This window comes from Alnus glutinosa, chromosome 1 (assembly GCF_958979055.1).
Source record: "Alnus glutinosa chromosome 1, dhAlnGlut1.1, whole genome shotgun sequence".
Lineage (NCBI taxonomy): Eukaryota > Viridiplantae > Streptophyta > Magnoliopsida > Fagales > Betulaceae > Alnus > Alnus glutinosa.
In genome coordinates this window covers 2,149,314-2,164,273 of record NC_084886.1, presented here as the reverse complement: position 1 = coordinate 2,164,273, position 14,960 = coordinate 2,149,314, and the positions used below count along the sequence as shown (strand labels likewise).

The 14,960-nt window shown below is 47.2% G+C and overlaps 1 protein-coding gene across 1 annotated transcript; it reads right to left on the bottom strand.

The window, feature by feature from the left end:
- Positions 1-9,857: 9,857 nt before the first annotated feature.
- On the bottom strand, positions 9,858-14,223 carry LOC133858394 (uncharacterized). Its single transcript, XM_062293859.1, has 2 exons — positions 14,169-14,223; positions 9,858-12,187 (listed from the first exon to the last, which is right to left on the bottom strand). The coding sequence occupies exons 1-2, from the start codon at positions 14,221-14,223 to the stop codon at positions 9,858-9,860; spliced, it is 2,385 nt and encodes a 794-aa protein (XP_062149843.1).
- Positions 14,224-14,960: the final 737 nt, after the last annotated feature.

Sequence of the window (14,960 nt, the reverse complement as noted above, 5' to 3'; positions counted from 1 at the left end):
TGGTGGGATTGGGACCACTTGGCAGCATGGGGACAGTCTTGACTAGTCAACTTTAACTTTGTAAATTTTACCGCATCTATAGACCAGAAAACAACAAGAGAAGCTACAAATTAGGCGATTATGCATTGATTAGAGCATTTCGAGCAGCCGTGCTCATTTTAGCTATTTAAAAGTCTTTTTTTTTTAAGCCTCATGCTTCCACTTCCAAAGATACAAAATTAATTCAATACAAAATGTATTATTTTCTTCGGTGAACAGATCAAAACATTAGAGAATTAATGAGACACCTTGCAAACGAATATATTCATACATTATCTACATTGGCTATCAAACTACTAAAAAATAGTTATTGATAAATAGTAGTAATGAGTTATTGATGTGATATAAAGTATAAAAAATTTTGAAATTATTTTATAAAAAATTAAAAATGTTTTGTTTTGTAGTGAGTTTTTTTTTTTAATTTATTTTTGTATATAAAAAAGGTAAAAAAAAAAGTGCTTAAAATATTTTGGATTTGAATTTTTTTTTGAAAGAAACAAAAAATAAAATAAAATAAGAAAGAGATGAAGTATTTGCCAAACACATTCAATAAACAAATACACGTACACACAGCGTGCCAAAAAAAAAAAAAAGAAAGAAAGAAAAAGCGCATATATACCAAAAGGGTAATACTTCAGTGAAGCAAAATTTTCGGACGATTTCCGGAAATTTTGCTTCTCCCTAGCACTGCTCATACCAAAATACATATACATATACATTACCTACTGCTCCGACAATCTTCATTACAAGGTTCATCCGGGTCCTGTGTCTTTCGGGCTTTTGTGTCTTCTAGCTGATCCCTTGATATCCTTGAGGTCTTGATCTTCCTCCATTGGAAGCTCAATGTTAACTTCAGATTGCAGCTGCAAAAGGGTTTTCAGAAAACCGAATATATATAGAACTAAACATCACAGAGGAAATGAGAGAATTAATTACCGGAGACCTTATACGTGCAACGGAAAAAACGAAGCCTATAGGGGAAGAACAAAGGATGTAGGGAAAAACGTACAAAGGCTTGTAGTTGTATTAAAGAAACGAACGCCAGTAGGAAAATATCAAGCCCTACATGTAAAAAAAACCAGCCAACAAGGCTCGGATCAATGATCGATGTACGTAAGTCAGTAGGCAACATCCTCGGATCGATCGGTGACGAACACAACAATACCCATTTGGCAATCAGCTAGCTATTTCTTTTCTCACTCGCTTGCAGCACATGGATCTCTCGCCTTTGGATGGTAACAGACTTTTGTTTTCTTTTTTTTCCCCGAGCTGTAATTAATGGAGGTATTGTTGCTTTCACCAACCGCGTTCAATTTTATTTATGAGGATGCTGTTCTCTGGCTGGTTAATTATGTGCTAATACGATTTCCTGTATAAATAACTCATCTAATCAATGTAGAATCCGGCAATCGATTCGTTACCATCCTATGAAAGGGCCGGCCATATATACCATTCATTTTGAATGACCGGCCTGAATTCAAAGAATTGCGAACCTCAATCTTAATTGTTGATGCTGATTCCGGCCGGTGACGTAAGTCCTGCTATGGGTGAGAGTGTCCGATTGACCTGCAAATACAAAGAACACACAGTGGGTTTCCCCAGTGGTCCTCCTCCGACGCCCAAGTTAGATGATGAATTTTTTAGAGAGAAAGAGATTGAACTTGGAACTTGTATATATAAACTTAATACCTGAATTTTTTCTATTTATAGGTGGTTATCCTTGAGGTTAGGTGGGAATATCCCGGCTTTTAGGGAACAGTGACTCTCTGTGTACAAGCAGGTCCCAAGTACACTCTTGACAGTGATGGGCAGGTGGGCTCTTTAATGACAGAGCATGGTGATTCAGGAAATCCCGGATTTTCGGGGGTTCAGCCACCTAAACGATCTCCTTTATCTGTACTGTCATCATTACCACTTGTCGGTCATTGGAGTACCCGACAACTACCGGTGGTCACTAATCCCGAAAGGGGGTTTCGTCGGTAGTGATGCACCCGAGACCTCCCGCTCGGGAAGGTCATTTTATCAACAGTTACCCCCCAAGTCTTTCGTCTCGTGCCCAGAGACAAGAGAGTTTCAAGCCTCCCCCTCTTTGTTTATATGGCAACCCCGATCACCGACACCGAGAGTCTGGGCGCCTCGGCTTCGGGGGATCGTGCTTACCGATGAGGAAGGTGCGTCATAATTACTTTTGAATTTTGAATTTTGAATTTTTGGGCGTTTGCCGCCCCGCCGCCAGCGTTTAAAGCTCCTGACGCGTCGACTGCCGTGTCCGGAATGGTAATTATTGCTGTCGCCTCGAAATCCAAACTGAATCTAATAACCGAGTCGATTGGATTTCCGGTTGCTGGAACTGTTTTCCCACTATGGTCCGCTTGGGCTTCCAGGTTGCGGGTACCGGCAATCCCCGGTCACAGTGAGCCTTATAAAAGCCTCTCACTTTCTTCTATTTTCCATTTCACTTGTTGTCTCCATTCTTTCTGCCTTTTTTCTCTCTGCTCCCCTTGTTCTCTCTTCGGTACACCAGACACCTTTCCAGTATGCCTCGTAAGAGCAAAACCAACGCCTCCTCGGTGACTGTCCGGGCGGTCGCCGGGAACGTGGCCGGGCAACACGATGAGGTCGCTCCCGGGGCCCCCCCCGGTGGTGCTCATCCCTCTTGAGAATCGTCATATCTCAATCTTCTCCGTACAGAGCGAGTGGATTTTACGCAGGAACTACGACATCGGCAACTCGGTTCGCATGCATTTCCAGAACCAATCGGAGTTGCGTATCTCGGGCGGCGACGTTACCCTTTATGAGAGGATGTTCATGGCGGGTTTGAGACTCCCGTTTCCCGAGATTGCCCGAGAATTTCTGCTTTACCTGAAAGTTGCCCCGAGCCAAATTTTTCCGAACTCGTGGAGGTATCTTTTCGCGTCATTCATACTCTGGAGGACCGTGATCGGGTCTCGGATGTCGATTCCGCAGTTTATGAATGTGTACCGGCCGGGCATGGATACCGAGGGGATTGTCAAGTTGCGGACTCGACAAGGTCCTTCGTTTATTTTCCTGAAACCCGTCTATTCAAATAACAAAGACTGGGAGAAGCAGGTTTTTCGGGTGTCCGGTGAGTGGGAATGCTCCCCGTCAACGCAAATTGCTGACACTCAAAGGATTAGCCGGGAATGGAGGGCCCTGGACGGTAGTCTGGCGAACCCTCCCGAGATCTCTAATGCTGAACAGGAGGAGGTTGCCTGGATGATCGACTTTTGTAACCGGCACCACAAGGTTGAAAATGATTTCGACGTGATTGTCACCGCTAAGACGTTGAACGACTACCTGGGCTACAAGATCCCCGCGAATAAGGTCCCTCTAGATCGAGCCGGGAGGCCTAAGTCCACGAAGAGCAAGGTTCCAACGGTATCCATCCCGCCTGTTACTCAAGGAGGGAGTTCGCGGACTCGGGCTGAGGGCTCCCGAGCGGCAGCATATACCGCTTCCCCTCGTCGGAAAGAGAGGATGCAGGAAGCTTCCCAGGCCCGGGGGCCCGATATCTCGATTATCACCAACACCGAGGCTCCCTTATTCCGAGAGGCCGGGGGAGTGGTGATAGAGATGGGCATACCGGATTCCCCTTCAGCGACAGGGGCCGATTCGTCCGAGGAAGCAAATGAGAGCGGCCGAGAGGAGACACCGGATGTTGAGGTCCAAAGGGATGCCGACCCGCTTGAGGTCCCCGACAGGAGTCCCAGCCCCGAGGCCCGTCCAGTCAGCACCTCCTCGGTGCCTGTCCGCACTCGCAAGGGTGTCGGGACAAAGCGCAGGGCCGACAATCTTCAAGAAGGCGGGGCCCCTAAGAGGCCTAACATGGAAGAGGGGGACGACTTCTTACTCAATGAAATCTCCCTCGCAGCTCAAGAGTTCGGACTCCCGGAGTTCACCTGGCGGGGTGAGCCCCTTTCTCCCCTAAACCCGATCGGTGAGACCCGAGCGGGGAGTGGGGCCTCCCTGGAATCTCCACCCACACCCGATGCCTCTACGTGCGGGGAGGGGGTTGCCGAGGCGCACGAGGTCTTTTCCACTGGCGTCCGAGTGGAAAACATTACCTCGGATGCCGAGATTGATCCCCAAGGCGAAGGGTCTGAGCGATGCACGCCCCCTGACCCGAGTGCAAATGCTGCTGCGGATGGGAATTCGGAAGAAACCCCTGTCCCGAGTACTTCGGAGGCAGGGTTTGACTTCTTGGGCATCCGTCTGCTCGGCGATCCTCTGGAAGCGCTGGCCTCCGTTCTTCCCGACGGTCTTTTCCAAGATGTCGGTAGGACCACGCCCTTCAAGTTTGCTCAGGACATCGTTGAGTCCCAGATAGCGGTACCCTCTTCTTGTGTCTTCTCTTCTTCTTCCTCTTTCTTGACCGTTTCTAACCTTCTTCTTCGATCCAGGATTCTCTTCGATCCGTTGCGGCATGGTCTAACTTCCTGGAACACATGCGAGCCAATCCCGACATAGAAACCATTCTCCGTTCCCAGATCAGCCGACTTGAGCACACCGTAGTATCTCAAGACGAAACCATTGCCGGCTTGACCCAAGAACTGGCCGACTTGAAGGAAAGGTACGCGGTTCTTCAGGCCAGGGCGAGAGTTTCGGAGGAGAGCACGGCCCGTGTTCCCGACTCTACCCCCGTGGCCGGGGGGGCGAGCGAGGTAGATCCCCGTGTCGGTTTGGAGCACCTTTCCAGGGAGCCGGCCAGCGCCCATTCCGAAGTGGAGCGCCTTTCCGGGGAGCTGAATTCTATGAGGGACGAGAAGTTGATTCTTGTCGCGGACCTTAACTCGGCGGTCCTTGCTAAGGAAGCCTTGGTCGTTGAGAAGGATGCAGCCTTGGCTGAGAGGGAGGCGGCTCTGGCCGCTAAAAGCGCCGCTCTTGCTGAGAAAGACGCAGCCCTAGCTCAAAGGGATGCGGCTCTTGTAGCGAAAAATGCGGCTTTTGCGGAGAGGGACGCAGCCTTAGCCGACAAGGACCAAGCCCTGAGCGATAATGGCCGTATATCAACCGAGAAAGCCAAAGTGTCAGAGGCCCTGGGGAAAGCCGTTTCTGAGAGAGAGATTGCCGAGGCCGACAGGGATCAAGCCGTTGCCGAGAGAGAATCCGCTCTCGAGAAACTAGAGGGGACGGAAAGTCGGTACCAACGAATCCGGAGGAAGTACCGTCATTGCAAGGCCAGAGTTAGGATACTCGCCGAGCAGTTGTCTTTCGTCCCTTGGCTTCGGACTAAAGCTTGGGCATTTGGCTTTCGCATCGGGTTTGAGAACTTTCGAGCTCTGGTCCTCCGCTCAGATCGGCTGCAAGTGCCTTACGAGAGCGTGAGTTCCGACTTCTTGTCGCTCCCGAGTTCCTGTTATTCCCAGCGAATGGATCTCGGCATCGAGTACTTTCCCGACGTTGCTGACTGGAGCAAAGACGCTCCAAATCCAGAGGATGCTCCGGCTGGAGAACCCAGCCGGGGTGATGACTCGGGGAATGACCCTCCCGACAGCGTGTAGGCGTGTGTGTTTTGTTTTGTATTACCTTCTTTTGAGCACATTGAATTTATAGATTTTGAGATTGCTGAGAACAAAGAAGTTTCTTTCCTTTTATCTCTCTTTTGCATATTAGGGGTTGTTTGCATTCCATCCCCCCTAAATAACTAAGGTAATAGTTGTTACATTACTCTAGTTATTTTCCATTAAACCATGCCGACTTACCCCCCATCCGAGTGAGGGTAACCGAAAAGATTTTTAACGGAAAAGATTTTAACTTACCCCCCTATCCGAGGGAGGATAAGAAAAAATTTTATGCCAAGTTACCCCCCTATCCGAGTGAGGGTAACCGAAAAGGTATTAACTTACCCCCCTATCCGAGGGAGGATAAGAAAAAATTTTATGCCAAGTTACCCCCCTATCCGAGTGAGGGTAACCGAAAAGGTTTTAACTTACCCCCCTATCCGAGGGAGGATAAGAAAAAATTTTATGCCAAGTTACCCCCCTATCCGGGTGAGGGTAACCGAAAAGGTTTTAACTTACCCCCCTATCCGAGGGAGGATAAGAAAAAAAATTTATACCAAGTTACCCCCCTATCCGAGTGAGGGTAACCGAAAAGGTTTTAACTTACCCCCCTATCCGAGGGAGGATAAGAAAAAAATTTATGCCAAGTTACCCCCCTATCCGAGTGAGGGTAACCGAAAAGGTATTAACTTACCCCCCTATCTGAGGGAGGATAAGAAAAAATTTTATGCCAAGTTACCCCCCTATCCGAGTGAGGGTAACCGAAAAGGTTTTAACTTACCCCCTATCCGAGGGAGGATAAGAAAAAATTTTATGCCAAGTTACCCCCCTATCCGAGTGAAGGTAACCGAAAAGGTTTTAACTTACCCCCCTATCCGAGGGAGGATAAGAAAAAAAAATTTATGCCAAGTTACCCCCCTATCCGAGTGAGGGTAACCGAAAAGGTTTTAACTTACCCCCCTATCCGAGGGAGGATAAGAAAAAAAATTTAACACTCATTCGTATGTGATTTTCTGCATCTCCAGACATTCTATTTAAAACATTTGTGCTTACAAAAAGGAAAACAAAAGGGAGTTCAACTGGAATTACATGTAGTATTTCTTCAAGTGTTCTGCATTCCACGCCCTTGGGACAGGCTTACCCTCCCTGGTCTCCAAGTGATAGGCTCCTCTGCTGTGACATTTGACTACTCGGTACGGTCCCTCCCACTTGGCGTTGAACTTTCCTTCGACCGGGTCCCTTGTCATTATGTTAAGCTTCCTCAGTACCTAATCCCCGACTTTGAACTTCCTGGGATCAACCTTCTTGTTGTAGTATCTAGCCACCCGAGCTCTATAAGCTTCGTGCACCGCCTGCGCGTTGTCCCTCCGCTCCTGCAACAAGTCCAGACATGCGCTAATCCCCTCCTCGTTCTGGGTCGGATCATAGTGTTGGACTCTGTGGCTCGGGGACCCAATCTCCACTGGTATCACTGCTTCGGTTCCGTATGCTAGTGAGAATGGGGTTTCTCCGGTCGGGGTTCTAGCCGTGGTGCGATATGACCATAGAACTTCAGGGACATACTCCACCCATAGTCCCTTCCGTCTATCCAACTTCTTCTTCAATGTGGCTAACAGGGTCTTGTTGGTAGCCTCCACCTGGCCATTCGACTTTGGGTACATAGGTGTTGAGTAATGGTTCCGGATACCGAGTTCAGTACACCAGCTACGGAACGGTTTCCCGTCGAACTGTGCTCCATTATCCGACACGATAGAGTAAGGAATTCCGAACCGACAAATGACTGACCTCCAGAGGAAGTTTATAACATTGTTGGCGGTGACGGTTGCTAGGGCCTCAGCTTCCGCCCACTTTGTGAAGTAGTCGACAGCCACCACCAAAAACCTCTTTCTCCCATTCCCGCATGGCATCGGACCGACCAAGTCCACTCCCCACTTAGAGAACGGCCAAGGTGACAAGACCGACGTGAGCTTCTCGGGCGGGTTCTTCATCACCCGGGCAAACCGCTGGCATTTATCACAACTCCGGACGAACTCCATAGAGTCCTGCGTCATCGTGGGCCAGTAATACCCGGCTCTCGCCGCCTTGATGGCCAACATTCTTGCCCCTGAGTGGTTCCCGCAAATTCCTTCATGAATTTCCCTCAGCACATAGTTGGCCTCCGGAGCCGAGAGGCACTTTAGTAGGGGGTGTGAGTATCCCCTCCTATACAGCATGTCATCCACCATTGTGTAGCGCGCAGCCCGCAGTTTCACTTTATGAGCCTGTTCTCTATGACTGGGTAGTTCCCCACTCCTCAAGTATCTAATTACATCCGAGGCCCATTCGGGTTCCGGTTCCCTCTCTCGGGCCGCCAGCACCATACGTAAACTCTCGTCAATCGATGGGTTGGGTTGAACCAGTACTTGCCGCTTCATTCTTGCGATTTCTTGGTCGGTCGCGGAACCAGCCCTAGCCAGCGTGTCCGCTTGAACATTTCTTTCGCGAGGGATCTTCGTGACCGTCATAGTTCTGAAACTAGATTGCAGGTCATGTACTTTTTCCAAGTATTTAGCCAGTCGGTTTCCTTGTGTGGCAAATTCTCCCGAGATCTGACCAACGACCACTTGTGAATCGCTCCGGATTTCGACATCGAGGGCCCCTACTTCCCGAGCGATTGCCAGGCCCGCCAGCACCGCTTCGTACTCCACCTCGTTATTGGTCGTGGCGAAGTCCAATTTGATGGCATATTGGAACTTCTGCTTCTGCGGGCTCTCCAATATTACTCCCACACCGCTGCGTTGGCACTGAGAGGAGCCATCCACATGAACTATCCATGGCGGATGCTGCACTGGGTCCTCGGGCTCTGGAGTATTGCAAAATTCAAGGAAGAAGTCGGCGAGTGCCTGGCCCTTGATCGCCGCTCGGGGATGGAACTCAATGTCGAATTGCCCGAGTTCCACTGCCCAGTTGACCAGCCTACCCGACAGGTCCGGTTTTTGGAGGACCTTCTTCAAGGGGTACTCAGTTAGTACTCGGATGGCGTGCGCCTGGAAGTAAGGCCTCAGTTTCCGGGCGGATACGATCAGGGCAAATGCCAACTTTTCTATCCTTGGGTATCTCTTCTCCGCTCCGCGGAGTGCTCTGCTCGTGAAGTACACCGGCTTCTGCACACCCTTCTCTTCCCGGACGAGAGCTGAGGAGATCGTCGAGGGTGATACAGCCAAGTACATATAGAGGACCTCTCCTTCCACCGGTCGACTCAAGAGAGGGGGGTTCATCAAATATTTTTTTAGATTCCCAAAGGCCTCGTCGCACTTCGGATCCCACACAAACGCCTTCTTCAGGATTTTGAAGAAAGGTAGGCACTTGTCGGTAGACCTTGAAATGAATCGGTTCAAGGCCGCTATCCGTCCGGTCAGTTGTTGTAATTGTTTCGTGGTTCTCGGGGGCTGCATTTCTAGCATCGCGCGGACTTTCTCGGGGTTCGCCTCTATGCCCCTCTGGGACACCAAATATCCCAGGAATTTACCGGACGAAACCCCGAAGGCACACTTAGCCGGGTTCAACTTCATTCGGTAACGCCTTATCGTATCGAACGTCTCCTTCAGATCGGAGACGTGATCCCGAGCCTCCACGCTTTTCACGAGCATGTCATCAACGTACAGTTCCACATTCCGGCCCATCTGCTTCTCAAACATCCTGTTCACTCTTCAGCCCAAACGGCATCACCTTATAACAATACAGGCCCCGGTCGGTAATGAAAGAGGTCTTCTCCTGATCTTCTTCTGCCATCTGTATTTGGTTGTATCCCGAGAACGCATCCATGAAACTCAGGAGTTGGTGCCCAGAGGTTGAATCGACGAGGAGGTCTATGCGGGGCAGTGGAAAGCTATCCTTCGGGCAGGCCTTGTTCAAGTCGGTGAAGTCCACGCACATTCTCCACTTGTTGTTGGACTTCTTTACCAGCACGACATTGGCGAGCCACTCGGGATAGTCAACTTCTCGGACGAACCCTGCTGCCAACAACTTCGACACTTCATCAGCTACCGCCTGGTTTCTCTCGGGGGCGAAGGTCCTTCTCTTCTGCCTCACGGGTCTGAAGCTGGGATCCGCGTTCAGCCTGTGCACGATGATCGAGGGATTGATGCCGGGCATGTCTTCATGATTCCATGCGAAAACGTCTCTATTTCCCCTGAGGAACAAAATTATCTCCTCCTTTAGTCTCTCGGGAAGTTGGGAGCCAATCTTCACTCTCTCACCCGGACCTCCGACTTCGAGCTCTTCCAAGTCCTCTGTCGGCTCCAGGGACTGTAATTGCTATTTCTCCTCTTTCGCAGTACTTTCTGCATGGCCGGCCTTCAAGGTAGTGATATAGCACATGCGGGAAGCCCTCTGGTCTCCTCTAACCACACCGACTCCCGAGCTAGTCGGGAACTTCATGCACAGATGGGGTGTTGAAGTTACGGCCCCCAAATCATTCAAGGCTAGCCTCCCCAGGATAACGTTATAAGCCGACCGCCCTTCCACCACTAAGAATTTTACCATAACCGTTTTCTCCTGGGGGCTAGTTCCTGCCATGACCGGTAGGTCGATAGACCCGATCGGGAGGACCTGCTCTCCGGAAAAACCGACCAAGGGACCCTTCACCGGGACCAACCTCCCTTGTCCTATGCTCATCAGCTCGAAGGCTGACTTATATATTATGTCGGCGGAACTTCCGGTGTCGACAAGGACCCTGTGTATCTTATGATTTGCAATGGCCAAAGTCACCACCAGAGCGTCCGAGTGGGGGAGCGAGACCCCAACAAAGTCCTCATTCGAGAAACCAATGAGTAAGTCCTCATACTTCCTCATTTTCGGTGGTCTCTGGACCGAGTATATTTCGAACTCTTTCAGGTGCCTCGCATAAGCCTTACGCGCGGCACTTGAGTCACCTCCTCCTCCGAAACCGCCCGATATCGTATGAATCTCGAGGAGGTTTTCCCGACCAGGCAGTCGCGCTTGGCTCCTGCTTCTCTCTCGCCTGTCTCGGTCGGCCGGTCGGTAGTTAGGCTCTCTATCACGGTCCCGGGGGCGCTCCACCCTTTCCCTGGGCTCCTCCCGATATCTCTGCGGCTGGTTCCTTCGTTCCTCGGGCTGGGGGTTCCGATCAAACCCCGGCGGACCCCGTTGACCCGCCAAGAAACGGACTAGCTTCCCGTTCCGGATAAACTTCTCAATTAAGGCCCGCAAGGACCTGCAATTCTCTGTGCTATGCCCCTTCGACTCGTGGAAAGCGCAATAGTGGTCAGCGGTCCTCGGGTGGGGGGTTCCAACTATCTCCGCAGGTTTCTCGTACATGGGATCCACTTTAATCGCCGCTAGGACCTCTTCGATGGGCGCGTTGAGGGGAGTCCAGTTGTAATCCTGGAATTTCTTCTTGACCCCGGGTTCCAATACCTCCTGCTTCTTGTGGAATTCCTTCTTCTTCTTCGACTTGTCCCCCTGATTAGAGGTTTGGCCGGTTGTTTTCCCGAGCAACTCTCGAAGAGTCTCTTCTTGGTTAATGAACTCCTCTGCCCTCTCCATGAACTCGTGCAAATAACGAGTCGGCTTCCGAGCGAGGTCAGCCATCAGCGGCCCATCTTTCCTGATCCCTTGATAGAGTGCCGAATGCACGAACTCTTCGGTGAGGCTCTCGGTGGTTAGCCTTGCCTGGTTGAAGCGCTGGAGGAACTCCTTAAGGGACTCATCTCGCCCCTGTTGTATTGACATCAAGGTGCCTGCCGGCTTCTTTCTTACAACTCCCGCCATAAATTGAGTTACAAACATTTTTCCGAACTCGTCAAAGCTTTGTATGGACTTCGGGGGAAGCCTTCTATACCAATCCCTGGCATTTCCCGACAAGGTCAACGGGAAGGCGCGGCACGCCACCTCATCCGGGGTCCCCTGCAGCTCGAGGTGAGCGCGGTAGTTGTCCAAATGCTCCACCGGGTCCTCCTGCCCGGTGTAGGTCTTGATGTCGGGGACTTTAAACTTCTCGGGGAGGTGGAACGAGGCCACTCGGTTAGCAAAAAGGGAAGCCGACTTCTGGAGCAGATCTCCAGCTCTAGATGTGGTCCCGCTATGCTGGTGCTGCGCCACTTCTGTCAGCAGGTCACACCTCTGCTCCAGCTTCTCAATGATCTCCCTGAGCTTTTTATCCATCCTTTTCGACGTCCTGTTCTTCCGAGGTTTTTGATCCACGGCATTATGGTTCTTCCTTCTTTCCTTCCGTCCTCCCTGACTGCTCGGTCGTATTTCCTCATCCTGGTCTTCTTCCCCGACAGGCTGTGGGGTTGCCGAGTTTGAGTCTTCCCCCTGGTGTTGTTGCAATTCGGCATTCTTCCTTTCCAACTCGTACATCTCCTTTTCCATCTGAGCTATTCTCTCATTGAGGATCTCCACTGTGGGAGACGGCCTTGAGGAAGACTCTCCCCTCTCTGGGCGCTCTCTCATCCGGTCCCCCCACGGGCCCCTCAATGCTTCCGACCTTGTGGTCACCATTCCGAATTCGCAAGCAAGCTTTTCCAGAGCAAAGAGCGGATTCCCACAGACGGCGCCAAACTGTTGATGCTGATTCCGGCCGGTGACGTAAGTCCTGCTATGGGTGAGAGTGTCCGATTGACCTGCAAATACAAAGAACACACAGTGGGTTTCCCCAGTGGTCCTCCTCCGACGCCCAAGTTAGATGAGGAATTTTTTAGAGAGAAAGAGATTGAACTTGGAACTTGTATATATAAACTTAATACCTGGATTTTTTCTATTTATAGGTGGTTATCCTTGAGGTTAGGTGGGAATATCCCGGCTTTTAGGGAACAGTGACTCCCTGTGTACAAGCAGGTCCCAAGTACACTCTTGACAGTGATGGGCAGGTGGGCTCTTTAATGACAGAGCATGGTGATTCAGGAAATCCCGGATCTTCGGGGGTTCAGCCACCTAAACGATCTCCTTTATCTGTACTGTCATCATTACCACTTGTCGGTCATTGGAGTACCCGACAACTACCGGTGGTCACTAATCCCGAAAGGGGGTTTCGTCGGTAGTGATGCACCCGAGACCTCCTGCTCGGGAAGGTCATTTTATCAACATTAATCTTGTATGCAAATCTCTTAATTTAACTCTTTGAGTTTTAAAAGCATCTTTTTTTTTTTTGAACGCGAGTTTTAAAAGTATCTTGTCTTCAGCCTAAGCGAGTAAAAGAGAAAAAGGTGCTAATTGGTTTCAATGAGTTAAGTCTAGTGTATGATCGATATAGAGAAGTTACAATTGCCGGTCTCACCCTTTGAGAAATTAACGTGGGACTTATAATTATTTATAATTCATTAACTCAGCGCAAAAGAAATTCTAAATTATTAAATTATGTGAATTTAGACAATTTTTTATATTGGTCGGTGTAAAAAATATTATATATTAAATATATAACTTGTTATCAATGAATAAAAATATCAATCGAAAAGATTAAGTTTCACATTATTTAATTATTAAGTAAAACTAAACTTTATAAAAAATTCTAAAAAAAATTTAAATTGACTAACTTTTTTGAGATAATAACACATATTTAAATATATTTTTTTCTCGATGGTTACAACGTATATGCATTATTCTTTTCTTGAGGCAATGCATGCGTGTGATCACAGGATTTCCATCATTTTGGCTTAGAAATTAATATGGGTTAATTGGGCACATGATGACAGCTTTTGACCAAACGTGCTTCACATCACCGCGGGAAGAAAAATCGCACGTCATGACTTAAAATTGCGAACTAAAGCACGTCACCCAATGGAGAGCTTTTTACCGTAGTAAAGGTTATGCTTATGTTAAATATTGGTTGTTTCTTTAATCAAATATTACTGGATATTTTTTTTTTTTTAGGAGTTAAATATTTTTTTTTTCCTAATGTGAAGGGCTAAAAATCGTCCATAATATGACATAAAATTGCAAAATAATACTTCACTTATGATTAAAACTAGATAGAGATAATTCCTTTATCTATCTTTCGTCAAAACATTAACAAAAATTTTCGTGAGACCAATAAAAAGTGCCACTTTGCCATCTGGAATTATGTTTATTGTTTGTATTTTCAATTATACGGTGGCTGATCGGGGGGTTTTAGCATGTGTTGGTTGGCATTTGTAATTTTGTATTGGCTTTTGATTTGTGGACTACAAAGCCAAATGGTCTATTTAGATTCCTTAGATTTTTTTAAAATTTTTAGAGAAATTATAAATTCTTAAATTATGTGAATTTATGTGCTTTTTTTGCATTGAATGACTTAAAAAAAAAATGTTATTTATTAAAAATATGACATGTTATAAGATAGTCAAGAAAAAATTTCATTTTAAAAGATTTTTTATTTACTTTTAAAGATACGTTTATTTTTTTTTACACATTTTTTCAAAATTTGTTATGATATAAAGCTCAAAAATTTGATAAAAATATATTTAATTGTGAGTGGTAACATATCACTTTTTTTAATGAATTAGTTTTTTCAAATGGTTCAACGAAAATGGGCATCAATTCACATGATTTTGATTTGAGAATTTCTATAAAATGGTAAAAGATCTTTATCCGTGAAAAGAGGGTTATACGTCTTTGGCAATTGCTAGCCTATTGTATTCTTTGCTGTCTCCTTCCTCTGTACTTTCTCAATTCCAATGGCCATTTACGTAGATCTGAGGGCATTCGGTTTTTTTTTTTTTTTTTTTTTTTTTTTTTTCACGCAGTTATAATTGGTGTCACACGTGTACTAACTTTACTTATTGTTGGTTCTCGGTGATAGAAATTCATATGGGAGTTGCTCGGTAATGGTAGGGGAATTAGCTACGGGAGTTAGAAAGTTTTGTATAAAGTAAAAAAATTTGTATAGAAAAGTAAAAAAGTTTTGTATTATAATGAATTTTCTTTTTTTTAAAGGATTATTTTCCTACTTTAACTTCATTATATGCAAAAGAGACAAGCTAGTGTTAATATATATATATATATATATATATATATATATATTAATGGCGGTTAGATTAAAATGAGAAATATAATTGTTAAGGAATTTCCCGCCATTGATTGAAATGGTAGAGAGATGAGCTGAAGTCTACAGCTACGAGCGGAGCTATTTGAATGAAGTGGGAGACTTCTCTCAAATTAATATTTTTGTCTTATTAATCGATGATCATCCGCCTCCGATCAGGGAAAGTAGGGACGATTCGGTATAAGCGCCTGGGTTCATGGGCTCAAATTAATTAAGGAAAAGAAAAGCATCTTCAAGTAATAAATGTTGACGTGAAGGACATTTAAGAGGGGCAGACATATAAAAGGTTTGGGCTGATAAAAAAGAGAGGTATCTTCTTCTAAATACACACGCACTTCTTCTTTCTGACGAGATCTTTTCTCACCAATTCTAACTTG

Coding starts and splice junctions, on each gene's coding strand:
- LOC133858394 (XM_062293859.1), bottom strand. CDS start 14,223: ATGGCCATTGGAATTGAGAAAGTACAGAGGAAGGAGACAGCAAAGAAT. Junction 12,188..14,168: donor GACAGCAAAGAATACAATAG/GCTAGCAATTGC, acceptor TTGTATTTGCAG/GTCAATCGGACACTCTCACC.